This window comes from Crocodylus siamensis, chromosome 1 (assembly GCF_052110815.1).
Source record: "Crocodylus siamensis isolate JL-2025a chromosome 1, ASM5211081v1, whole genome shotgun sequence".
NCBI lineage: Eukaryota > Metazoa > Chordata > Crocodylia > Crocodylidae > Crocodylus > Crocodylus siamensis.
Window position 1 is genome coordinate 318,926,932 of NC_143395.1, and position 27,158 is coordinate 318,954,089.

Genomic DNA, 27,158 nt, shown 5'->3' on the forward strand with positions numbered 1-27,158 from the left:
TCCCAGATTTCTTGTTTGATGATAACGAGGAAGGATTTGGTATGGAACAGACCTTGAATTGATAAGGAGGTATCTGGTTCCTCAGTTTGAATATATTTTCACCTCCATATTCGTTTTCTTCATCCTGATGATTTGGGGCAGTATTAGGAGCTAGTTTTCTATGTGGTTACAGGTATGGAGTTTCAGGATGCAGTCTTTTACAAGGAGAGACAGTTGTTTGGCTACTACAGAAAAAGGAAGTAACACTGATAATTCACAAGACCCATCTGAGGATATCTTCTTTTATTCTAGCTTTTTCTAAAAGTATGAATTCTCTGCTAGGTTCCTGGAAAATAATTTATTTTTTAGAACTTGATTTATTTGCTGTTTTCTATGTTAATAAATGGCAAGCTTTTAAAAACCAAGATAAAAAAGGGCTTTTAACTACATGAACTTATAACAGACTTTCTTGGAGATATTTGAGTAAGCAAGGTTTTAGAAAATTATTAAAAATTGATGCTTAAAAAATAGGCTGTAGTGGTGGACCAACTTAATTATTTTAGGTATTTTTACCATCTTAATTATTATAGACTTTGGCATCCATTGAGCTCCAGGGATTCAGCTTTTACTTTGCAGTTAAATGCAGAGGATTTTTCTTAAGTAGCTCAGAGTCAAGAACCATCCAGAATAAAATTTCAAGATGTTGACTTAGAAGAGGTACTTTTATTAGAAAAACAGGGTATAGCAATTCCAACTGTTATACCAGGAAAAATTGTAAGCGTCTTTGAGAACTGTCCTGAGTGAATTGGCAGACTTTGATTCCACTGCATCTCGGTAGAACTTAATTACATAAACCGCTTAAGCATCTTAGAGAATTTTACCCTAGACCTAGACATGATGGAATTCCTGCTGTTTTATAGTAGTGACCAAGACGTTCTCTGCCATCAAAGCTGTATTCTTTATCTGAATGCAGAGGAAGCTGAAGATGTACAAGTTATTAAGATTTCTCATTTTAGTATTTGTTAGAAATGTAACAGGCTGGGGAGAAAATGTTACAATAGTCTTTGAGAGTCATCTCAACATGTTTCAGATGCAGTAAAAATTAGACTAGCTTACAGTTTACTTTTCTTATTTTTCAAGCGACCTACAGCCAAGGAGCTCTTGAAACACAAATTTATATTACGAAATGCAAAGAAAACATCTTACCTGACTGAGCTCATTGATAGACACAAGAGGTGGAAGTCTGAACAGAGTCATGATGACTCCAGCTCTGAAGACTCAGATGCGTAAGTTTTTGGAATCTCTGACATATGCATTGAAATTGCATGAATGGGTAGTAGGTTTTTCAAGAAATATTCTCGGCTATTTGAGCTACCAGTTTTTAGGAAGTGAGTGGGTGGGTGCTGAGTGGCAGCAGCGAGCAGCACTTGCTGGGCAGAAAGCAAGCGGGTAGGTGCAGGCGCAGAATGGCAGCAGCGAGTGGTGCTTGCTGGGCGGGCAGCTCTAGAGCTCAGCTCTGCGCCTACCCATTTGTTTCCTGCCTGCCAAGCACTGTAAGTAAGTGTCCCCAGGTGTGGAGTTTGAGCTCCTAGCTTGGCTCTAGGGTGTTGGGCAGAGGTGGTGGGGAGGCAGAAGCCTGGCTGGGGAAGTCCTTAGATGCCTGCATGCCAGTATGGTGTATGAGTTGATGTGGAAATTTAAGGGTGAATAATTTGGCTTCAAACCTTGACTTACAACTTAGTATGTTTCACAGTACTGCTCTGTTCCAATTTTGTTGTTTTTGGGGGAAGGAGAGAATTCATTAATTTAAAGAATAGGTTTCGTATATTTGTTGACTATTATCATTCCTTTTTTTTGTCATTATTAAGCCATATAGTTTGCTTTATGTCTGTATTACTTCTTCAGCAATCCTAAGATTGCCACCAAATGAATTGTTCATCATCTCATTGGGCATCTAAGTCTGGAAGAAAGTTCTGTTCCTGGGGTAGAATCTCATAACTGTAGGACTATTCCTCCTCTTTCTGCAGTCCAAGTTTTGCAACAAATGAAACCACATGTTGCAGCTGTTTTCCATAATTAACAGTTTCCTTCACTACACAGTTCTGATGTATCCCTGAATAGGTCTACCCTGTTGCACTGAATAAAGCAAGACTGCTTTAGAGGAAAAGTAGAATATAGAGGTGCATTGGTCTCATATTAGATCAGCACCGATATAAGGAAAATTGACGATTGGCAATTGGCTTTTTTTGGCCAATGTGGCTGATGATGCCACTGATAAAGTGCCCTGTGCATGTGCATGCAGCTGGTGAGGAATGTAGCCCGGTAGCATGGAGAGTAGCAGGGTCTGGCTGGTAAGTCTGTTGTGAGAGAAGGCATGTGCGGACGGGAAGATTGAGGCCCCTGCAGTGTGGGAGGGTAGTGGGGCTGGGGCAGGGGCGGGCACTGCGTGGGTGGGGCATGGGATAGAGCCATGAGTGGCTTATTTGAGGGGGTGCAGCTTCCACCACTGCACACACCCTGGGAGGGCAAAGGAGGCGTGCACCCCTGGATCTGCGTGTGGGGTGAGGGCAAGTTGCTGCTGTGGCCAGGGCAGTGCTGAGCTCGGAGGTGGGAAGGGGGAGGGTGTGGGTTGCACTGGGACTATGCCTGGAGTGGGTGGCAGCACTGGGAGGGGGGTTGTGAGGCCTACAGAGAATTTTGGGTTGGCTGCATACCCCATGCCCCACCTGTAACCTCCCTCTCATGCTGCCCCACTTGCTGCAAGCAGGCCAACCCAGTCCCCTGCCAGGAAGAGCCTAACACCAGCTCTGGTGCCAGCCCACAGCAGCAGCCCACACTCGCCTCACACGCAGATCTGGGGTGACATAGATTTCATAGACATTAGGGCTGGAAGGGACCTCGGGAGATCATCGAGTCCAGCCCCCTGCCCAAAGGGCAGGAAGTCAGCTGGGGTCATAGGATCCCAGCAAGATAAGCATCCAATTTACTCTTGAAGGTGTTCAATGTAGGTGCTTGAACCACCTCCGCTGGCGGACTGTTCCAGACCTTGGGGGCTTGGACAGTAAAGAAATTCTTCCTTATGTCCAGCCTGAAATGGTCTTGCAGGAGTTTGTGACCGTTCGACCTCGTCATCCCTTGGGGCGCTCTGGTGAACAAACATTCCCCCAGATCCTGGTGGTCACCCCGATAAACTTATAGGTGGCCATCAGATCACCCCTGAGCCTGCGCTTTTCCAGGCTAAAGAGTCCCATGGCTCTCAGCCTGTCATCGTAAGATCTGTTTTCCTGACCTCTGATCATGCGCGTGGCTCTCCTCTGGACTCTCTCAAGCTTCTCCATGTCCTTTTTGAATTGTGGAGCCCAAAACTGGACGCAGTACTCCACCTGCGGCCTCACCAAGGCCGAGTACAAGGGGAGAATGACGTCCCGGGATTTGCTCGAGAAACATCTATGGGTGCAAGCCAGCATTTTGGTCGCTTTACTAACCACAGCATCGCATTGGAGGCTCATGTTCATCTTGTGGTCAATGATGACCCCCAAGTCTCTTTCTTCTGTAGTGCTAACCAACGTAGCACTGCCGAGCCTATAAGGGTGCTGCAGGTTTTTCCTCCCAAAGTGGAGAACCTTGCATTTTTCGGTGTTAAACACCATGAGGTTCTCGTCTGCCCATTTGCTGAGCTTGTCCAGGTCAGCCTGGATCACCCGCCTGTCCTCTGGCGTGGATGCTGTGCCCCAAAGTTTGGTGTCATCGGTGAACTTGGCCAGTCCACTCCTGACTCCAATGTCCACATCATTAATGAAGATATTGAACAGGATGGGTCCCAGGACAGAGCCTTGAGGGACCCCACTGGTCACAGGGCACCACAATGAGTGACTGCCATCAATCACAACCCTCTGGGTCCGACCACGGAGCCAGTTTCCCAGCCAGCGGATCATGGTGGAGCCAAGGCCACAACCGGCCAGTTTGGCCAAGAGGTGATCATGGGATACCAGATCAAAAGCTTTTTTGAAGTCAAAGTATATGACATCAACCTCTTCTCCCTCGTCCAGGTGATAGGTCACCTGGTCATAGAAGGAAATGAGATTGGTCAAAGAAGACCTACCCGCAACAAACCCATGCTGGCTATCCCTTAGAATGTTAGCCTGGGCCAGTCCCTCAAGGATGGCCTCCTTAATAAACTTTTCTAGGATCTTCCCCAGGATAGAAGTCAGGCTAATGGGCCTGTAGTTAGCCGGATCCACTCTCCTCCCTTTCTTGAAGATCGGCACCACACTGGCCTTCTTCCAGTCTTCAGGCACTACACCGGAGCGCCAGGAATTTTCAAAGATCCGTGCCGGGGCTGGGCTATGATGCTCACCAGCTCCTTGAGTACCCTGGGGTGCAGATTGTCAGGGCCGGCTGACTTGAAGGTATCCAGCTTCTCAAGGTGTTCCTTCACGAGGCCAGCATTTATGGAGGGTAGGGGATCCCCCTCACCCAGATTTCCCTGTCCCATAGCAGGCATGGGCATCCCATGTGACTGATGAAAGACTGACGCAAAGTACCTATTTAATAGGTTGGCTTTTTCCGGGGCGTCAGTTGCCCCATCTGGTTTAGCAGGGGTCCAACGTTGCCCTTGCTTTTCCTCCGGCTCCCCACATATCTGAAAAAAGGACTTTTTGTTGTCCTTGATGCCTGAAGCTAGTTGGAGTTCAGTTGCAGCCTTGGCTTTCCTGGTTTGCTCCCTGCAGGACTGGACCAGCGTGGAGTAATCCTCCTTGGAGGTGAATCCTGTCCTCCATCCTTTGTAGGCTTTCCTTTTTAGCCACAGGAGGTCCGCTAGGTCCCTGGAGAGCCAGGGGGGCTGCTGTGCCTTCTTGCTGCCTTTCCTCTGTGTTGGGATAGTTTTAGCTTGTGCATTGAGGATCGCTTCCTTGAGGAGCAACCACTCTTCTTGAACTCCCATCTCCCTGGGGTCATGGTCCCTGAGGGCCTGACTGACTAGCCTCTTGAGCTTGTCAAAGTCGGCTTTTCTGAAGTCAAGGACTTCTGTGTTGCTGACTGACTTGCCAGCTTTACGGCGGATGGTGAAGGTGATCAGCTCGTGGTCGCTGTCACCCAGCTTCCCATCGATCACTAGGTCGCCGATTAGGTCGTCCCCCGTAGCCAGTACCAGGTCGAGCAGCGCTTTGCCTCTCGTTGGCCCACAGACTTCTTGAGTCAGGTAGAGGTCATCCACGCACGAGAGAAAGCTTTGCGACCGCTCGGATTTTGCTGAGTGATCTTCCCAGGAGATGTCCGCGTAATTGAAGTCACCCATGACAACCAAGGTCCTGAAGCAAGCGGCCTCAGTCAGTTCCCGGGCGAATTCCTGGTCAAGCTCGGGACTTTGAGTGGGAGGTCTGTAGTAGACTCCCACCATTGTGTCCCCTGTGCTGTATTCCCCACGAATTTTTACCCAGAGGGTCTCTAGCTGTCCATGCCGGTCGCCAACATCAGCTTGCAGGGACATGTAGCTTTCCTTCACATAGAGAGCTACACCCCCGCCCCTTTTGTCAACACGATCCCTCCTGTACAGGGTATAGCCCTCTATACCCGTGGTCCAGTCATGGGTGGAGTCCCACTAGGTCTCCGTTATCCCAATGACATCATATTTCTTTGCACTGAGCAGGAGGACGAGCTCGTCCTGCTTGTTACCCAGGCTCCTGGCATTAGTGTACAGGCAGGCAAGTGTGCCCTTGGGGGCTCTTGCCTTGCCCACAGATTGTGCCAGGGCTGGGGTAGGGGTGGTCTCCCTTAAGTACCTTGGTCTGCTGGCTTTGCAAGGGTCGCTTAGCGGGCCAGCAGTGGCAGTATTCCCCCCATCCCCCAGCGGGCTTAGTTTAAAGCCCGGTGGAACAGGTCAGCCAGCCTGACTGAGAAGAGCCTCCTCCCCAGCGGGGAGAGAGGTGGAGGCCATCTCTTCCCAGCAGCTCGCTGCCTCTCTTGCCAAAGAGCAGGCTGTGGTCAAGGAAGCCAAAGCCTTCCTGATGACACCAGCGCCGCAGTCTTTGGTTGACCGCATGGATCCTCCTGTCCCTCCTCAGCCCATAGCCCGAGACTGGGAGGATGGACGAAAACACCACCTGAGCTCCCAGACCCCGAAGCCCCGCTCCCAACTCCCTGTAGCACCTCATGACCTGGCTGGGGGGGCTCCGAGCCGTGTCATTGGTGCCCTGGGGAGCGCATAGCAGTGGAAGCAGACCCCCCCCAGACCCTGATGCACACCCCTTCTCTCCTCCTTCCCCTACAACAGACTTACCAGCCAGATGCCACTCTCCAAGCTGCCTGGCTTCATATTGGAATTGGATTGGTATCAGCCAATATGGCTCACTAAAAATTGGCCATCAGTACTGGTCCAAAAAATCTCTAAAGGTGCACCTCTAGTAGAATATGTTCTGTAACGATACTGTCATAATGTATATGTCCAAAAGGGTACAATTAAGGGTTGTACAGGCAACTCAGTATTCCTTAAGGTAGCTTTGTGTGTGTGGTAATCAGGAGATTTGGAGCCTCTTGAGATCCCAGTCACTTGGACCACTTGGATCCCAGTCACGGACAGAGCTTAAAGTCATCCTGCATGAAAGGAGGATGGGATGCTTTGCCAGTGGGATTCACTGATATTTGCTGACAGTAAGAATTATGAAATCATGAAATCTTTGCTTTGGTGGGTATAGACCCCTCTGGTCTTTTTACTCATCACTTCCACCTCTTCTGCCCGATTGCCTTCAACCTTGTCTTTGCTCCATTTCTTTATCTCCCTCTTGACTTCCTTGGTTTCTTATCTTTTTTTTTGGCCCTGCAAGTCCTAGTCATGCCTCCCTGCCTCCTAGTTCAGTTGTTCTCTGTTCCCCACCTGACCTTTTGCCTCTCATGTTTTGTGCGATGATCATTTACTTGGCCACATCACTTCTCTACATCGCGGCTTTGCTTTGCAGCACAGGTATTCCAGTGAGTCACATTTTTCTTGAGAGCATCTCATAGTTTCATAGTTAGTAGGGTCAGAAAGGACCTGAGCAGATCATCAAGTCCAACCCCCTGCCATGGCAGGAAAGAGTACTGGGGTCAAATGACCCCAGCAAGGTGATTGTCAAGCCTCGTCTTTAAGACCCCCAGGGTAGGAGCCAGCACCACTTCGCTTGGAAGTTGGTTCCAGATCCTAGCCACCCTGACTGTGAAGTAGCACCTCCTGATGTCTACCGTGTTATCATCTGCCAAGAAGCTTTTTGGTTGTGCCAGCCACTTCAGCACCATGACTTGGATCTCTGCATCACTGGCAAATCTGCACCCGCAGAGACTTCTTCAAGGCTGTGATAATCACTTAGCACCAGATTTGGGACTGTAAGGTGAATGTAATAAGATTTCAAAGTCCGGTCTGTGCAAAGCCTTGCGTTGTCATGGTGGAGCGGAACACCTTGGTTGAGCTTTCTCTGCCACTTGGTCTGGCTTCAGGCGGTTTGGAGAACATGGCAGTAAGCATTTCTGTTGGCCGTGACCCTGCTTGAGGAAAAGGATAAGGAGTGGTCTCATGTAATTCCAAAATAGGGTGAGTAAGACTGCCAGAAGATAGTTGGGCATGGAATTTCTTGAGCAGTGGTGACAATACCTGGTTCCACTCTGTGCTCTGCCTTTTGCTTTTGGCATCGTAGTGGTGGACCCAGGTCTTGTCCCTGGTGACAGTGCAAGAAGGAACCCATCACCTGTCTGTACATATTGGAGAAGTTAGGTATGCACCTATGTTGTTGTTTATCTGAGTCTTTCAGTTGCTTTGGTGCTCACTTTCTGGTGATCACGTGCAATTAATGTAGATACAGATAGTGCTTATGCCTACTTCCTTCATTAGTTCAGAAATGCACATTCATCTGTTCACACAGCAGCCATGACCTCAGTTGTCAATGCTGTCATTTACTGGGGCTGTGTTCAGGCACTCTGCCGAGAGTTCATCCACTGTGGATGTGCAGCTCTATGTGTATTCCTCCACCCAGCCATAGATCTTCATAGATTATAAAAGGATGTTTGGACCACAGATTTCTTGGTCTTGTTTCCTTCCATTTCTGTCACTTTTTGCCTCCAGGGTGAGAACGTGGGGGCATTCAACAGTAACACCATTAGTGTTCCCTGCTGTTGTGTAGTTTCCTACTTTGTCACAGAGAAGCAATGTGGGCAGCCATTTTGCAGTTAGTTTCTGTAACACTTTTATAAATGCTTCAGATATTCAGTTTTAAGCATCTAGTTTTCTTTTCTGTCATCTTGTACTCAATACACAGAATGCAATTTCTAAGAATACTTATTGTAGGCCTCATTGGGTCTCAGCAGACCTCACCAAGTCCCACTGTTGTTCATAGTAAAACTTCCAGTGATGAACAGTTCTTGGTAAATTTCATTCAAAGTATACCTGGTTAAACAATAAGATGCAATGCTTGGAGTGTTTAAAAATTTTTTTACAGTTCTTTTCAAGAAGTTTTGGGTACCATATTGAACCCAGACTTGTGAATCTGATCCTGGACTTTCCTGATTCCTTCCTAATCACTGACTGATGGCACTCTGACTAAACAGTTTTATAGACGGAATCTGTTGTTCCTCTTTCAAACTCAAAATAATTTGACCAAAAGTTAAGTAATTTACCCAGAACACACTGATTCTAGCCAAATAATGTCCACTTTTTTAAACTTCCTATTCCTGAATAAAGTCATAGAAAGATCAACTAAAAGACAGCTACAAACTCCTCTAACAGAAACTAATCCTCTAAAAACAGAACAGCCTACATTTAGTCTGGCATGTGGAGTTGAAACCACTGTAGTGCGCCTGAGCTCTGTATATAAAATAACACAAGGCAGTTTATCTGTTTGCATTCTCTTGGACCTCTCTGCAGTATTTAATCTTGTCAAGCATAAAATGCTGCTCATTTCACACAAGAAAAGTGGTAGGGGTTTTGGTTAATGCTCAAAATAGTTTGACTCTTAGAGGGATGCATGCAATTTTCTTATTTACAAGCATACTCCCACACTTTCCCCCCCTTCAAAATGAGCCTTTCTTAGAGGGATGCATACCATAAATTGTGACAGAAAATACTGCTTTCAGGACAAGAACCCTTGCTTCTGGTGACCACCAAATATTAGTTTTCTTTCTGTCCCTTCAGGGTGGTTTTGGAGTATTGGAGCTTGTGATATCTGGCTTCATGTGTTTGGTATCCCACTAGGAAGCTGAAAGGAGACTTGATCTCTCTGCAGGTTGCTTCTTTGTGGGAGGTGACTTTTAATCTCATGCTTCAAAGGATCTACATAGTGCTGTGGAATAGGGCTGTGCAAAGCTTTGGGTGCTGATTTGATTCGGAGGAGATTGGGCCCGATTTGGCGGCCGAATCTCTGAATGAGAATGAAATGGGGAGACCAGTAAAAAAGGTCCAAATCAATTTGAAGCTCTCCGAAAAGCTTTGGAGAGCTTCGGAAATTTGGGCAGTTCCCACTCGTTGCTGCTAGACCCGGACTCTGTGCCGGTAAGTAGGGGGCGGGGGATCTGATTTGAGGATATCAGGAGGCACTACTTCACAGTCAGGGCGGCTAGGATCTGGAACCAACTTCCAAGCAAAGTGGTGCTGGCTCCTACCCTTGGGGTCTTTAAGAGGAGGCTAGACAGTCACCTTGCCGGCGTCGTTTGACCCCAGTACTCTTTCCTGCCATGGCAGGGAGTCGGACTTGATGATTGGCTCAGGTCCCTTCCTACCCTACTAACTATGAAACTGTAATTCTGGACAGTGATTCGAATCACCAAATTGAATCACTGTCCCCCAAATCAGCTGAATCCGAAGCAAAATACTAGCTGATTTGCACGGGCCTACTGTTGGGGCCAGACAGAATTGATTTTTTCCCTGCCTTGAATTCATTATTTAGTTTCTTTGGGGGTGTTCCCCTCTTAAGCTTCCTCTGAAGCCTTGGACATATAGGCCAGTTAGTCTTACCTCGATCCTAGGCAAGCTGTTCTAGAAAATTATTCTGGCACGCATCCAGGAGGGGCCAGCAGGGGACTGCATGCTTAGGGGCAACCAACATGGGTTCATCAGTGGCAGGTCCTGTCAGACCAACCTGGTGGCCTTTTACGATCAGATCACCAGATCATTAGACGCAGGGGTAGCAGTGGACATAGTCTTCCTGGACTGCTGGAAGGCTTTTGACACTGTCTCTCACCCCGTTCTCATTAAGAAACCGGGGGGCTGTGGTGTAGACACCCACACAGTCAAATGGGTCGCCAACTGGCTGGAGGGCTGCACCCAGAGGGTGGTAGTAGATGAGTCTTTCTCAACCTGGGAGGACGTGGGCAGTGGGGTCCCGCAGGGCTCGGTCCCCGGGCCCGTACTGTTCAACATCTTCATCAGCGATTTGGACGAGGGGGTAAAAAGCACCCTGTTCAAATTTGCTGATGACACCAAGATGTGGGGGGACGTGGGCATGCTAGAAGGAAGCAACAGGATACAATCAGACCTAGACAGGTTACAAGGGTGGGCGGATGAGAATAGGATGGGTTTCAACACAGACAAGTGCAAGGTGATGCACCTCGGGAGGAACAACCGGCACCACACCTACAGGTTAGGGAAATCCCCTCTTGTCAGCACAGAGGCGGAAAAGGATCTTGGAGTTATTGACTCCAAGATGAACATGGGCCGGCAGTGTGGGGAGCAGTTAGGAAGGCCAACCGTATCTTGTCATGCATCCACAGATGCATCTCAAGCAGGTCCAAAGAGGTGATCCTTCCCCTCTATGCGGCACTGGTCAGGCCGCAGCTGGAGTATTGCGTCCAGTTCTGGGCTCCGCACTTCAAGAGGGATGTCGACAGCATGGAGAGGGTCCAGAGGAGGGCCACTCGCATGATCAGGGGACAGCAGGGCAGGCCCTCTGAGGAGAGGCTACGGGACCTGAACCTGTTCAGCCTCCACAAGAGAAGGCTGAGGGGGGATCTAGTGGCCTGTTATAAACTAGTCAGGGGGGATCAGCAGGCATTGGGGAAGTCACTGTTTCCCCGAGCACCGCCAGGAGTGACCAGGAATAACGGTCATAAGCTGGCAGAGGGTAGGTTTAGGTTAGATATCAGGAGGCGCTACTTCACAGTCAGGGCGGCTAGGGTCTGGAACCAGCTGCCAAGGGATGTGGTGCTGGCTCCTACCCTGGGGGTTTTTTAAAGGAGGTTAGATGAACACCTTGCTGGGGTTGTTTGACCCCAGTACTCTTTCCTGCCATGGCAGGGGGTCGGACTAGATGATCTGTTCAGGTCCCTTCCGACCCTAGAAACTGTTTGTACCTAGATGTGGGAAATTGGCCTGCATGCACTGGCAGTCTCAAATGATACTGAGAAACCTCTCAAGGGCCTGGATTTGGTGTCAGGAAAGGAATCTTTGCCCATACCAGATTAGCAAGGACAACTGGGATTTTTGCTTTCCTCCTATAATGTAATATGTGGTCTACTCTCTGGGGTCATCTGAGCATATTTTACCCAACATATACCCTGCCTTTCTAGTGGCCTAAGCATTTAAGTGGCCCCTTTGTCTGTCCTACTTTCTTTCTGTGGCACAATACAATTTTTTTTTTATCAGTAATTCTGTCTGTCTTGTGTGATTGGGAGAAGTGGGGTGACAGAGCAGGTGTCTCCTTGAACAAATGATCGCCCATAAATACAGGGAACTGGACTCAGTGACTTGGGAAGTTTTCTGTTTCAGCTTCCCTATTGTTTTACAGCCAGTATAGAGCTCACCATCTCCCACTCTAAGTACAAGAATCACTTCTTTGTTGTGTCACTCCCTTCTGTAATATAAATATGTAGCTGTGTATATTAATAAATATACTGTACTCAAACAGGACGGTTGGCTACATGCTTTTCTCTCCCTGGGGAAGGAGAGAGAACAAATGCAACAGATGTTAATCTCAGTTCACTGGCCTGAGTAGCCTATCCAAACTTTGCTCTCAGGTGGAGGTTTTATGATTTGTCTGGCAGAGTAAGTCAATAAAAGGCAATTTCTGAAAATTCTGTGTTTTTTGGGTTTTTTTTGTTTTTTTTTTTTTTTAAGTGAAACAGATGGCCAGGCCTCAGGCAGCAGTGATTCAGGGGACTGGATTTTTACAATTAGAGAAAAGGATCCTAAGAGTCTGGAGAATGGAGCAGCCCAGCCACAAGAGCTAGAAAAAAATAAGGTACTTTATTAATGTTTGATATTAAGGGTATGTAGAAAGATACACATCTAAACACAATATTGCCCGATGTCCAGTGTATTTTTTGTTCTGTATTAGTGTTTTAGTCTTGGCTTGAGTTTTTTTTCTTCCCTATAAATAAGCATTAGATTTTTTTTCATGACAACTATAATATCAGTAACTCTCCACTTACAAACTTTGCACCTGCCAAGAAAATATGGAGTGGTTTATTCAGCTTTACTGTACATTCTCCAGAAAAACTTTTTTCATAATGCACATTTGTCATTCTCAAGACAATTTTATTAATTTAATTAGTCACAGGGAACATACTTCAAACCGCATTGGTTTTGTAGATATGGACAGTTGCAAAACAACTGATTTAATAATGTTATTCATTATTAAAACAATAGGAGCTAAGCATGATATTCAATAAAGAACTCGTGTTTTCTTCTGTACTCCAGAACTCATTTTATCCAGTGAATAATGAAAAATGCCTAGCGTGTTAGAACCAGATTCCAGGATTCCCTTTTTCTCGGTTACACTTTTACTCCCTCTTACTTTGTTTGTCTCTGACATTATGGAGCTTGCAGTCTTTTTTGCATAAGGCCTAGCTTCAGCAACCCAGTGCAGCTTCTACTTCTGTAGTTAGAGCACTCTTATGAAACATAGGAGTTGTTGATTTGAACATCTTCCGTGTGAAGAGGGCATAGAAACCAAATTTCTGCTTCATGGATGAATGCTGTAACCAGGGGAGGAGAGAGAGAGTGTGTTTTTGGGTTTTTTGTTAATGTTAGCCAGTTGTCTGTACTGAAAGGGGTTATTTTGGCACTTAAGCCCAAGTGCAGGTTTTATGTGATGAATCTCACTGTCACATAGGCACCCAATTTAGGACTGAAGGTAGCTGTCTAAGCCTGGGAGAGAGGTGGAATTCCAGGCATACCACTGTCTCCAGCACTTTCTGTTGGCCAGCTTTAGTTGTCCATTTGCTTGCATCATAGTGCCTAACTGTTCCCATGTAAAAGTAATAGGGAACTCAGGTGCTTGAATTGTCTGGTTTGATCAACCTGCCTTCAAAGCAGGACACTTAACTTTTAGGTATGGGAACATAAAGTGCACACCCCTTAGTGCACTGGAGGCCTGTGAAGGACTTGCAAGCAGCTTGCAGGCCCTGATGGCCTCTTCTTGTGTTATTGCATGCAAAGGGGAGAGCCCAGGGGTACGTGCTTGTATGGTGTGGGGCTGAGGGCTGTGTTCTGCTGCCACAGCTACCCACACGGCAGAGGCTGTGGGGGGCTGTGTGCCACTAGCCCAGCCTATACAGTGGGGGGATTTGTGGGGCAGGGCTGCCACTGCAGCACGTGCTTCTGTACTGAGAAGCGCGCCAAACATGGATAGCCCTTCCTCAGCAAATCTTGCCCTAAATATTTTAGCTCTTCATATTTGTTTGCACATGTACATAATGGTGTTTTTATTTATATCAAGTTGATTAGAGCAAGTAATTTATGTTGAGCAACAATTGAAAGTACTGAGGATATTGGGATTGCTTGAAACTGCAGTGTGAATTGCATGTGTTTAATTGCAGTCATGTTACTGATTCTTCATCTTTTTTTTTTCCCTTTCCACCTCCTAAAGGAAAAAAATATTCCAAAGCGGCCTTTCTCTCAGTGCTTATCTACAATTATATCTCCTTTATTTATAGAGGTAAGATAATATTCTGAAAACGTAATTATTTGTAAAATCATTTTGGCTCAGAGGAATGATGATGATACTCAGGAATGATGGTGATAAAAAAGTACATAAGTATATAACCAAAGTGTTCAACTTAAAGCACATCTGCCACAAGTGACACAGGCAGCCTCTGTGGCAAATAGGGGAGGGGACAGATGGCATTGGCAGTAGATCAAGTGAGGAGCACAGGGCAGGAAGCAGAAAGAAGTGGTAGATTACATAGGGAACAGAAGGCAGAGTAGCATATTGTATAGGGGAAGGAGATCAGAGTGGGGTTTAATTTGTGGCAAACCTGGCAAAGGTTGGCCTGCACTGCTGTAACCAGTTTGAAACAAATGGGTTAATTTTCCTGATGGTCCAGCCGTAGCATTCAGGTTTATTGGTACCTTTTTTTTTTTTTTTTTTTTTTCAGTTTAAGTTTTTTTGCTTACAATAGTGCTTGCTTCTCCAAAGCCACTTCATGAAAAAGATAACAAGGAGAGACAGTAAAGGAACAGTTAAAGTATTAAAGAGAGGAGCGTGTAAGGGGTGCAGTGTTCAGTTTTTCGCGTTACTGGGCCATTTTGCCCAACCTGGACTCGGGCTTCTCAGTCTTCTCAACTTAGGCTAGATTGACCAGGCCACCAGATGTTAGCAGTTTTTAATCTTTTAAGGTTCACTTTTAGAGAGGGAAAAATTCTAGATTTGTACTGGAATGTGGCAGACATTTATAGAATTTTGCAAATATTCTATAGAATATTTATTTAAGTATATTAAAAGGGAAGGCACAGTGGTATGTAGAGACACTTATTTTAAATAAGTTTGTAGAACTGTGTTCATATTAAAGCATGCTCATCCACCCTGTCTTTGCTAATATAGGGACCATATTTTCTTCTAAACAGCATTTTTGGACTTTGCTGTATTGCCTGTGTGGGCATTACAAGAGTATTGCTCTACTAAAAGGAGTTCTGTTCCTGAGGAAGATCCTAGGAGTTTTCCATGCCACACAGCAGGGTTATTAAGCATAGTATGGCAGGACAGGCTTGCCCATCAGATACCGTATAGCACAGTGGTCTCTGCTCATAAGGTCATTTAGACTCAGTGTGGAGTCAGCCTGCCATCCAGCATTTTATTTCCTAATGGAGATGATGTTAGGACTGAATTTAGTAAAGGGATCGTGTGCTTCTGTGGGTGAAGGACATTTCACTGTCCATATTGCTGTTAACAAACATCTTCTGTAATCCTCCCATGCCTCTGTTTCAGGATCCTTGCAACTCTTCCCCTTTGCTACCTTTTGTTTAGAGGTGCACTGATAGAGATTTTGGGGGCTGATACCAATAGCCAATTTTTAAGGAAGCATATTGGCTGATACTGATCTAATTTCCAATACAGCAGCATGTAGCTGGTAAGTCTGTTGTGGTAGATGGGGAGGGGGGAGGGAAGGGGTGTAGCGGAGCAGATCAAGGCCTCTGCGGTGAAGGAGGAAGTGGCGTTGAGGCTGGGGTCGGTACTGCCCAGCCAGGGGAGGGCGTGAGATGAAGCCATGGTTCATTTGGGGGTCGTGGGCAGGGGGGTAGGGCCCCTGTTGCTTCATGCACCCCTGGAGGGCACTGTGGGGAGGGGAGGGGGGCCTGGGGAGAGATGCCCCTGTGGGCTTGGGGTCAGGCTCTTCCTGGCACATGGGAGCTGCACTTGGGGCGGGTGGTGGTGGTGCTGAGAGGAGGCTTACATGGGAGAGGGGGGGGCTGCAGCCACCCCAAATTCTGGTTTACCCTCCTCCTAGTGCTGCTGCTACCGCCTGCCCTGAGCACAGCCCTGTAGCCCCCACGCACCAGGAAGAACCCAGTGCAGCCCCAGCCTGCAGCGGCATTTCCTCCCTGCCCCCCCCCCCACAGATCCAGGGGCACACACCTCCCAGGGTGCACGCAGCAGTGGGAGGCACCACCCCTCTCCCTGCGCCTCCCCAGACAAGCCATGGCTCTGTCCCGTGCCCTGGCTGGGCAGCACCCAGCATGTTGATCTGCCCCCCATGCTCCTTCCCTCCCCATCCACCACACCAGAATTACCAGTGGGATGCAGGTCTCCAAGTTGCTCGGCTGTGCTCTGTGCTGCCTACCTTTTGCACTGCGGTTGTGCGCGTGCATGGGTATTTATCGGCTAAATTATTGGCCACGTCAGGTCAGTTTTTTGATACAATCAATTTTCTTTATATCAGTGCCGATCTGATGTCAGACCGATGTATTCGTGCACATCTACTTTTGTTGAAGCTATTCCTGGACACCAACCCAAGAACAGTTTGAGGGGCATCGACAGCCACCAGTGAGAGAGAGGACATGTGGTAGGGGTGAGGCCATGCACTTGAAGACAGCTCCCAGAGGCAGTTCCTGCCTGAGTTATAGGTGTAAGGGCCAGAGGTTAGAGTGTAGGTCTGTTAGTGGGGGGGGAGGAGGGGGGGGAGGCATAAGCTGTGTTGGCTATGAGAGAGCAGAGCAGTGTAGTTGGGCTGGTCTTGGCATTGGGGTAGTGGGAACTGCATCGGGGACTCTCACCGGAGCAAGCAGTCCATAAAACAGGTGTCCAACATGGGGAACAGCAATCTGGAGGCAATGTGAAGGCTTAATGAAGGCTTGATTCCCAAGCACTGGGGATCTGGGACGGATGTACAACCAGATTCTGGACAACGGCACCCAGTTCTTATGTGGCTGATAGTCCCAGCCCTGGGACTGCACCAGAATCTCAGACTGGCTCTAGTGCTGTTCCATGCTGGGACTGACAGTCAGCTGATTGTTGGCCCCAACTCTGGGACTGTACCATTCATGCCAGCTGAAGATACCCAGCTTTCAGTTTCCCAGTGCAAATCAAAATCACAGGCTCCCCTTGCACTGGCAAGTAGTAATAGTATGGGCATTGATTTCCAAAACCCCAAATCATGTGTCCTACCATACACTTGTGGCAGTGCAGGAGGTGCAGATGTAGGGATCAGATCCCATTTTGCTGTTAAATGGATAAGTGTCATGACTTGATAAAATTGCAAATGTGGTATTGCTGCTATTTAAACTGTTTGCAACACATTCATTGATAGGTTTTTTTTTTAATTTAAATAGCTGAAAAGAATGCTGAAGGTGAAGTCTAGAGATTATTTTACTCCTGTTGCATAATGGTTGTTTACCAGATCTGTAACTGCAACAAATATTTGCATTATTATATATACAAGTATTTTTCTTACTAATGAATGTATTTTGCCATTTTAGTTGAAAGAGAAAAGTCAGGCATGTGGTGGCAACATGGGATCCATAGAAGAACTGAGAGAAGCTATTTATTTAGCTGAGGAAGCTTGTCCAGGGATCTCAGATACGATGGTATCACAACTTGTACAACGGCTTCAGAGGTAACAAAAAAGCATCATTGTATTTAGACTTATGAAAAATTGCCTGGCTTATTTTGCAAGAGGCAAAGGTTTTTGTGAGTGATCTTTTATTGAACCAGCTGCATGGTTGGGGTGGACTTGGACAAGCTTTTGAATGCAGTCCATTCTTCAGGTCTTACTTTAACGAGCTTATTTTAAATGAGCTTCTTTAATATTTGTCAGTGCATCAAAAGATTAAAAGTATGGATTTCTGCTTAGTTTATTATAAAGTGTCCATAAATAGGAGTTGGCAATGTTTTGCTGCTGTGGGCCAGACATTGTGACCAGGTTCCTATGCAGAAGGGTAAGCACAGGCATGAGAGAGCAGCAGGGAGGGCTGTGGAGGGTGCTGCGGAGGGAACAGAAGGTTCTGTGATGTTAATTGCACACCACCCAGTCTCTTCTCCCTGAGCTAGGTCAGACTTCCTCAGCTAGATCCAACTTTTTTGCAGGCTGGCCCCTGCTCTTAATATTTCATTGTTTAATAGCAGAGATTCTGGATCTGTCAGGAACTTTAATTTTCCTGTCTTCACTGGATATATAGTCACTCATGCTGTAAATTGTCTCAGTGCCATCCTAGCTTCTAGAAATAGAACAGCTGTCATGAGCTATTTAAAAATGGACTGTTTTGAAATGGTGGCTGTATGAAGCTGCTGAGAGATCTGCACAAGGGATTAATGGGCAGCATGTGTATACGTATAAAAGGCACTTAAATAATTGAAATCTCATGACTGTTTTGGTATTTCCTGTTGGAAAGGAAAAAGATCAAGGCATAAATTTAAATCCCTCTTTCTTTCCCCTCATTATGCCATCTAATGGAAGATTCCAAATTTAAAGATATTCACCCAATGGGAATTGTGTGTATATTATAATATTGGATTCAAGTAAAATGGATAAGTTCTGTTTTTGCCCATTATTATTCAGGGTACAAAACATTTCCATTCCAACAATTTTTTTTCCACAAAATTTTAGATCATCATTTTTCTGCTTCACAATTTTGCATGCATGATCACTGTAGTAATGTGACATTTAGGGGGAAGTTCAAACCATGTTAAAAGGTTTTGTCCACCTTCCCTTCTGTTGTGCAATAACTCTTAAAAATTTTCATTCAGAAAAGTCGAAGTGGTGATGTAAGGAGACTGCAACCAGTTACATGCCTTTTCCTAAGAATGTAAATACTTTTAAAAATTAAAAGCAATTTTACAAAATAGAAGGCTTCTTTGTAATATTTATTAACATCTCACTTCTTTTGCTTTAATGAAATACTCCTCAGCATTCTGTTGTCTCTGATGCTAGAATTGCCACAGTTGTTTGCTGCATTTTTAATTCTTCCCTAATTGTATTTAAAACCAGTTCCTGCAAATGGTTAATCATGTAAATAGCTCTTACTTACATGAGCAACTGATGTAAAATACCACTTGTGATTAATGATTTGCAAATTGAGACCTTAGTATATGCAGCTATCCAGTACCCTTTTTTATTTAATAACTCCCATCCTTGTTACCTGCAATGATTCTACATTTTTTGGTAGAAATGGAGAGTATTTCAAGAAATTTTGTGTTTAATATTGTGTTTAATATTGAAAGTGGAATGTAGTGAAGAAACTGTTTTGATACTTTTTATGTGTGTTGTATTTTTTGTATTTGTTAAGACGATGCTATCTTCGGCTGAACTTAAATTTGTAAATTGCAGTGAATAATTCAAGAGTTTAAAATACACTGCATAAAGTTTTATATTGTATAAAGGGGTCTCACAAAATAAAAGTATGACTATTGTACAGAAATCTCCAGACACTGATAACTCAATATCCATGGTTAAAATGATGCATGTTGCTTTCATGTGTTTATATGTAAGCACAGCTACTTTATATATGGCTGTAAAATTAAAAAACAATGGAAATTTTGTAATTTATGAAACTGCTTTTTGAAATCTAGAGTAAACCTGTTCATTGACTGATGTATTTGGCTTTACTATTAAAGAACAAACATTTTTCTAAAGAGATCAAAAACTCTGACACCTATAGGTGCCATATTTAATGATCATGAAGAATGGATGATTTATATGCAGTTTTCTGTCTTGGGTGGAGCAGAGAATAAGTTAGTGAGAAACTAGTCTTTTTCAGGATGCCTCAACACTTGAAAATACTGTGTATAAATCCTCTAAGGAAATGTATTTTTCACAGTTAAAATACAAATATGGCTGTGTAGATATTTGTTTATATACCAAATTTTCATGCAGGAAGAATTTAAGTTGTGAATAACATTTTTAAAGTAGATGTTTTACAGGAGGTACCATCTAGTCAGTTGTCAAATATTGTAAGTTTTCCTAGAATAGTAAGGAACTAGTATTAAAAATATTATCTTACTGTGACAGTAAACTCTTTGAATGAGGAAATGTATTAATATAGATCTCAAAATTGCTATGTAACTGTAATTGCACAAAATAAGTTTTGGGAACGCACAGTATTCCTCAGTTATTGAAATTATAATAAATGCAGTGAATGTTAAATTAGCTTTTCTAATTTAGTTTTAGCTAATTTTTAGTTAAATTAGCTTTTCTAAAAGGTGAAGTCACCCGGCCCCACCCTGTCCAGTGAATTTTCAATTTTCATTGCCGTATATTTTTTTAAAGTATTTTTCTCTAAGTTGACTTGTACCCCTGTTGGAATAATGACAGTTGAAAAGGCTTATCAGTATCTTATTTTAGTCTAATTTAGCATTCTGGTAGAGCAGACTCATACTCTTTGGATATTAAAAATTGAACATGAGGAGTTGATCAAAATGTTTTCTGAATTGTGTTCAGCTTTATAAAACTCCACAAAAACAAAAACGTTTCTGTTTAATAGGCTTTTTTGAGCACATTCGTATGTCAGTTTTAGCTACATCCCCCTTGGGGATGTAGGGGGGCAGTTAGGAAGGCCAAGGCAGAGATGGAACTGGGGCTAGCTTCACAGATTAAAGACAATAAGAAGTCTTTTTTTAAATACGTAGGGGGTAAAAAGAAAGTCCCCGGGTAATGTGGGGCCCTTGCAGGACGACATGGGAAACTTGGTCGTCACACCAGACGGCAAAGCTAACATGTTTAACGATTTCTTTGCCTCCGTCTTCCTAAGTAGGGACCAGAACAGCCACCTCCCTGCTGGGCCCCCCTCGGGCCCCGGGGGAGGCACACCTGGGCCACGGGTTAGTGAGGATTTAGTTAGGGAGCTTCTGGAGGGGTTGGACGTATTCAAGTCAGCCGGCCCAGATGATCTCCACCCTAGAGTTCTAAAGGAACTGGCCAAGGTTATTGCAAGTCCCCTGGCACGGCTTTATGAGCACTCGTGGTGCTCTGGTGAGGTACCGGAGGACTGGAAGAGGGCCAGCGTGGTCCCCATCTTCAAAAAAGGCAGGAAGGAGGACCCGGGAAACTATAGGCCGGTTAGTCTCACCTTGATCCTAGGCAAGCTGTTCTAGAAAATTATGCTGGCACACATCCAGGAGGGGCCAGCAGGAGACTGCATGCTTAGGGGCAACCAACATGGGTTCATCAGTGGCAGGTCCTGTCAGACCAACCTGGTGGCCTTTTACGATCAGATCATTAGACGCAGGGGTAGCAGTGGATATAATCTTCCTGGATTTCTGGAAGGCTTTTGACACTGTCTCTCACCCTGTTCTCATTAAGAAACTGGGGGGCTGTGGTGTAGACACCCACACAGTCAAATGGGTCACCAACTGGCTGGTGGGCCGCACCCAGAGGGTGGTAGTGGATGGGTCCTTCTCAGCCTGGAAGGATGTGGGCAGTGGGGGTCCTGCAGGGCTCGGTCCTCGGGCCCGCACTGTTCAACATCTTCATCAGCGATTTGGATGAGGGGGTAAAAAGCACCCTGTTCAAATTTGCTGATGACACTTAAGATGTGGGGGGACGTGGGTACATTGGAAGGATGCAACAGGCTACAATCAGACCTAGACAGGTTACAAGGGTGGGTGGACGAGAATAGGATGGGTTTCAACACAGACAAGTGCAAGGTGATGCACCTCGGGAGGAACAACCGGCACCATACCTACAGGTTGGGGAACTCCCCTCTTGTCAGCATGGAGGCGGAAAGGGATCTGGGGGTCATCACTGACTCCAAGATGAACATGGGCCGGCAGTGTGGGGAGGCAGTCAGGAAGGCCAACCGCACCCTGGCATGCATCCACAGATGCATCTCGAGCAGGTCCAAGGAGGTGATCCTCCCCCTCTATGTGGCACTGGTCAGGCCGCAGCTGGAGTATTGTGTCCAGTTCTGGGCGCCACACTTCAAGAGGGATGTGGACAGCATGGAGTGGGTCCAGAGGAGGGCCACTCGTATGATCGGGGGCAGCAGGGCAGGCCCTCTGAGGAGAGGCTGCGGGACCTGAACCTGTTCAGCCTCCAAAAGAGAAGGCTGAGGGGGGATCTTGTGGCCTGTTATAAACTAGTCAGGGGGGATCAGCAGGCATTGGGGAAGTCACTGTTTCCCCGAGCACCGCCAGGAGTGACCAGGAATAACGGTCATAAGCTGGCAGAGGGTAGGTTTAGGTTAGATATCAGGAGGTGCTACTTCACAGTCAGGGCGGCTAGGGTCTGGAACCAGCTTCCAAGAGAAGTGGTGCAGGCTCCTACCCTGGGGGTGTTTAAGAGGAGGTTAGATGAACATCTTGCTGGGGTCGTTTGACCCCAGTACTCTTTCCTGCCACGGCAGGGGGTCAGACTAGATGATCTGCTCAGGTCCCTTCTGACCCTACAAACTATGAAACTAATATCAGACATTCCTCTCAAGAAGAGCAATGAAGATGAAAGGAACATGTAGATTTGTGCATACTTCTTTATGCTTTCAACGTAAAATATTCAGACCCTTTAATCAAGGTGGATGCCCTGAAAGGTTACATGTTTTTTTTCCCTAGAAGTTTTAATGACATTAGCAGATCCCAGTAGTTCTTGCCATTTAAAAGATGGGACACACTATCATAGAGGTTGCAGAAGTGGGGGTAGCAAGAGTGCTAAGTATCCATTCCCTTGTGCCAGGGCAGAGTGAGTATAAGCAGAGTATGCCTACACGAGATGCTTACTGCCGAGTTGCCTAGTTAGCTCAACAGTAAAGCATCGCTGTGTACGTGAGGGGTGCTATTAGGTCAGAGTAAACTAGCTGAATCCACTGTAGGATAGTACTGCTCAGTGCAAGTACTATCTTGCAGCAGAGTTTTCTCCACCGCAGTGCACATGTAGACAGTGACATGGGCTGGCTGGAGCATACGCGCTACAGTGGGACACTCTTGTGCCCCAGCCAGCCCCTCCAAAGTACATTGAGCTGTGGTGGAGCAGCAGGCTTACAGGCTGATGGGCATGTGTATATGCTGTGCCCAGGAGCAATGAACTCTGAGGTATGTGCACCAGAGTTTATTGCATGCAGTTAATTTCATGTGTAGATGCACCCCCAGACTATCACTGAGAGAGGTTTTTAACCACTTGTGAAAAATCTCCAGTGAAGTAGGTTCTACAAACTTAAGTGCTTAATGATTTTTTTCTTTTTGGGGGGTAAAAAGCTCTTCCCTATATGTCACCTAAATCTTCTTTGCTGCATATTAAGTTAATTTCTTCTTGTCCTTCTGAGTGCACATAGAGGACAATCAATTGTAGTGCTCTTTGTAACAGGCTTTTATATATACTGTGAGACCGCTATATCTTGTTCTCAGTCTTCATTTTTCTAAACTAAATAAATTCAGTTCTTTTCCTCCTTGTAGGAAAACTTCTGACATGTTTGACTGAGGAGCATTAAGAAAAACGAAACAAATTCCAACACCTCTGATATTAAATATTTTTAGAGCAGTGGTGCTTAAACTTTTGGCCCTGTGGGCCAGATTGAGCCCCGTGTGTCATGATCAGGTCCCGTGATGTCTCTGTTCAGTCCTGCGTGCCTGGATAGGGCCCTGTGCAGCCTCAGCTGACCCTCATGTGCCTGGTTCCCCACATTGCTCCTGCCTTCTAGGATCAGGACCCTGGTGCCCAGTGCTGCCCTACATACTCGATCTATCATGCAGGGCCCAGGGCTCCACATGGGACCAGAAATTTAGCAACCTGGGAGCAGCGGCACCACTTCCCTGCTCCAAAATTTTTGGACCTGTGGGGAGCACCGTGGGCCAGATGACACGGCACTTGGGGATGAGCACCCCCATCTTAGAATTTAGTGAAAGCTTACTGTATTTAAATAGCTCATCCCCTCTGTCCCCTAAAACCCATGTCTAGGCTAGGAAGTTTCCTGCCCCAGAACATTTTCAAGTGGTGGAGAGAATACATTCCCAAAAAAGGGTATTTAAATGAAAAATAAAACTTGCCTGCAACAGTTGGGTTTTATTTTGATTATTTACCTATCAAGATGCTGAGCTTTGGGGCTATTGACATGTTTTTGAATAACAGGTGCAGTTTTAGAGCTATATTCATATTATATTCATGTTTGTCTCAGGCTAATGGTGTGAGTTGTTTTTTCTTTCTTTCTTTTTTTTTTTTTAAAGGAATATTGCTTTGACACAAACATACTTGAAGAGAGAAAAATGCTGCAAACTTTTAGTGTATTGTTTATCTAGCAAGATTTTGAAAGTGACAAATAATTCTTTTTGTTGTCTTCTCTAGGTACTCACTAAGTGGAGGAAGCAGTTCATCCCACTGAAATTTTGGGGTTTTTTTGAGTTTTTCTAAGACAGCAGTGACCCTGTCGTGTCTGCATTGAAGAAGTGCTCTCTAATTTTGACCTACCCAAGTTAGTGGAGTGTTCTTCAGTGAATGGACCTTCTTGAATGTGCAACAACAAAAAGTCTCTCAGTGTTGCTTTTCAGCTCCTTAAAACTATAGTTTTTTAATTATATAATGCACATACTCCAGGCAGGTGTCTTCTTTTTTTCTCTTTTTTTTTTTTGTAAAATTTGAAATGTATATTAAGGTTTGTGATAAGGAAACTGAGGATATTGAGAATCTCAGGTATCTTGCTTTAAGTGAACTCCTCTGGGAGATAGAAAAATGCTCTGTTGGATTTATGTACAGATTTGTATATAGTGTTGCTTTTTTACTGAAACCCTTTCAACGTGCATAAGGAATCACTGTGTACAAAATGGCCAAATGCTTCTGTAGATAATGCTAGTGGGGTAAATATTTGACAGGCCATAACTGATTATCGCCTTGCCTTTATTACATGTACATTTTGAATTATGTGATAAGTGATTTCGGTTGATTTTGTATTTTGAAGGATTTGCCATTGAAAGATAGTTAATGCCGTATTATGAAATCTTCTATCTGTACCTCAGCAGGTGCAAAATTTCTTTCTGTCTGTCCTAACAAGTCTAAAGGTGACGTCCTGACTATGGTACTGCCTTAGATTGTTGTAAATTTAGCACCTCTTTTTTCATGAAGCTTTAAATTATTGTTTTTATTTTTCCTACAGGATGAATGCTTTTATATTTTCAGTTTTAAATTGTGCCAATGCAAATTGAACCATATGTATTGTTCAACTTCAGTATATACTTGTGGAGCTTGTAGTGGACTCTAAATACCGTATTTTCCATCGCAGTGTGTTTGAATGCTCACACAAATAAATTTTATAACCTGCATTTATTTTGAAACATCTTTTTAAAATCTTGGCTTTGGGAGAGTGGCAAATGGTTTCCTAAAACATATGGTTATTTTTATTATAAAATGAAATAGTCTTGGGAAGTAAAAGGACAAAAACCCTGCAAATTTATCAATGAAAAGAGAGCACAATCCTTACAGCATAAGTCTATGCAATTAATATTGAAATTAGTAGGGGTTACTGATTTCAGGATTGAGCCTTATGTACTATGCGCACTATCCCATAACCAGTCACCCTAAAGAAAAATACTTGAATTTTGATCAAGATTCTAAGCTAAAATCTACAGCATTATAGTGGTAACTTCTAAATAATTTTAAGTGTTTCAGTTTCATTCAGTATAGTACTGTATGTATGTATTTAGTTGAGTGGCATTTCTTAATGGTGACATGTGGTTTCTTATAGCCTATTCTACCAGAATGGAAATAAGTATTTTGTTTCCATGATGGGCAGGGGAGGTAATATTTCTGTTTTAATTCAGAAATTCATAATATTCTATGTCAGGTGGGTATGGTATAGTTGCTGTCAGATGTCTCATCTCTTCCCAGATTCATTTTAGAACTTGGAAGAATTAATTTTATAAATGAAAGAATTAAAGTATATAAACTAGGCTGGCAGGTGCAATGTGTCTATAGCAAAATTGTATCACAAGGGAGAGATGGCTTAAGCTAAAGTGATAAATAGGCTAGGCTTTATTTAAAAATAGAAGCACTCTCTCTCTTTTTTCTAAGCGTAACTTTTTATTTACTTTTTTAATTTACTTTCTTTAGCGGCTCAAAGACATAGTAGTTTAAGGAGATTGAGGTCAACTGTTGCTGTTACGTATCTCCAGTTAGTGTCTGAATCTTGGTGTAGTACAATAAGGAATTTACCTTTTAACTGCAGATGCAGTGAAACATTCTGCCATTTTATATATAGCGGAGGTTCTGTAGCGTAAGGAAATGGACTGAGGTCTTTGTAATTGAAGTTGACATGGAACCACTGAAACCTTCCCACTGTCATCTCTTAATGTTAAGAGTCTTAACAAGTGAAATGAGCTAGCTGGGGGTGGGGAAAAAACCTCCTCTTTTGACATGTGCTGAGAGTCTATTGATGAAACAGTTTCATGTTAAAAGTTCTAAAGCAGAAACCTGTCAGAAAATTGTGCCATGTTTTGAAGGTGTAAAGAAGTTGTACCTTTCCATTCTGAAAAAATTAAGTTTTTTTTTTTTAAAGGCCAGTTGGCCAAAAGCAAAAGGACTTGAATTCATTTATGGAATAGATAAGTATATTTTTATATATAATACAGTGTGCTAATGCAGGAGAATCTTAAAAGCCATGATTCATACTTCCTTTGAATGTAGAAATATAATCATTTGCTAGAGAAAAACATTGGTGTTTAGAAATAAAATTTGTAATGGTAAATATTTTTCATTTAAGGTAAGTTCGGTCTCAGTTGTTCTGAGCCTAACAAAACACAATTTTAGTAATACTTTCCAAATTTATTTTCAGCTTAAGAATTAATGTTAAAATGTTGTACTTTGTGTAAATTTTTCTGGTGTAGATAACGCAGCTCTGTTTTAAGAATCTGAGTACAATAAGAGTTTATTCCTGAAATTCCTTAGTAATGAGTTAACTTTTGCTCATAAAATCTTTTAAATAGAACTGCTCCCTTGTCAGGGGTTATGAGGTTAGGCACTTAATAAAGTATAAAAATATTAACCAGACAAAAAAGCTTTCAACATTGAAAGATTTTGTCACTTTTGGCTCAGGTAGACATTATTTTTGGCTAGAAACAATTATTTTCTGTGAAGTTGCACCGTTGTAGTTTAATAAAGCGTAGTGGCATTATTATCTTGCAAGTTGCCTCTGGTGAATAAAGAAGCTCCCCTCCCTCCCATGTTATCAAGTGTCATTTTGCTTCTTTGTAGCCCCAACATGTTTTTGTGAAAGGTCCTGAGTTGTAGTTGTAAAATCCCTGGTTAAGCTTTGTGATTTGATTTTTTTTTTTTTTTTTTTATGTAGGTTTTTCTTTTCTTTTTTGTAAACTCACAGTTCTGGTGTCAGTTGTAATACTTTTATATTTAATTCCTTAAGAAATACTGCTAACATGTTTCGGCTATGAAAATGTCAAAGTTGGGAGATTATCAGGAAGTGTTTACAAGCACAAATATAATGCTGTTATTACTAAAGATCTCAGAAAATAAATTATTTTTGTAACGCAGGGAGGTGGGGAAAACCTAAAATGTAGCACAAAGTGTGGGGGGAGAATTTT

At 44.2% G+C, this 27,158-nt stretch overlaps 1 protein-coding gene across 6 annotated transcripts in view; it reads left to right on the forward strand.

Annotated features, from left to right (window-relative positions):
* Positions 1-24,899, forward strand: part of STK24 (serine/threonine kinase 24) — a 105,472-nt gene extending 80,573 nt beyond the window's left edge. For 4 of the 6 annotated variants that reach the window (XM_090023169.1, XM_090023142.1, XM_090023178.1 and 1 more), the window contains 5 exons: positions 1,120-1,265; positions 12,053-12,176; positions 13,806-13,874; positions 17,132-17,268; positions 23,917-24,899. In XM_090023169.1, coding sequence (XP_089879295.1) covers positions 1,120-1,265; positions 12,053-12,176; positions 13,806-13,874; positions 17,132-17,268; positions 23,917-23,953 — 513 coding nt within the window. In that variant the 3' untranslated portion in view covers positions 23,954-24,899. Of the gene's footprint in view, positions 1-1,119; positions 1,266-12,052; positions 12,177-13,805; positions 13,875-16,095; positions 16,225-17,131; positions 17,269-23,916 lie in introns of those variants that run through there. The other 2 variants (XM_090023162.1, XM_090023152.1) reach the window with 2 other exon arrangements.
* The last annotated feature ends 2,259 nt before the right edge of the window (positions 24,900-27,158 follow it).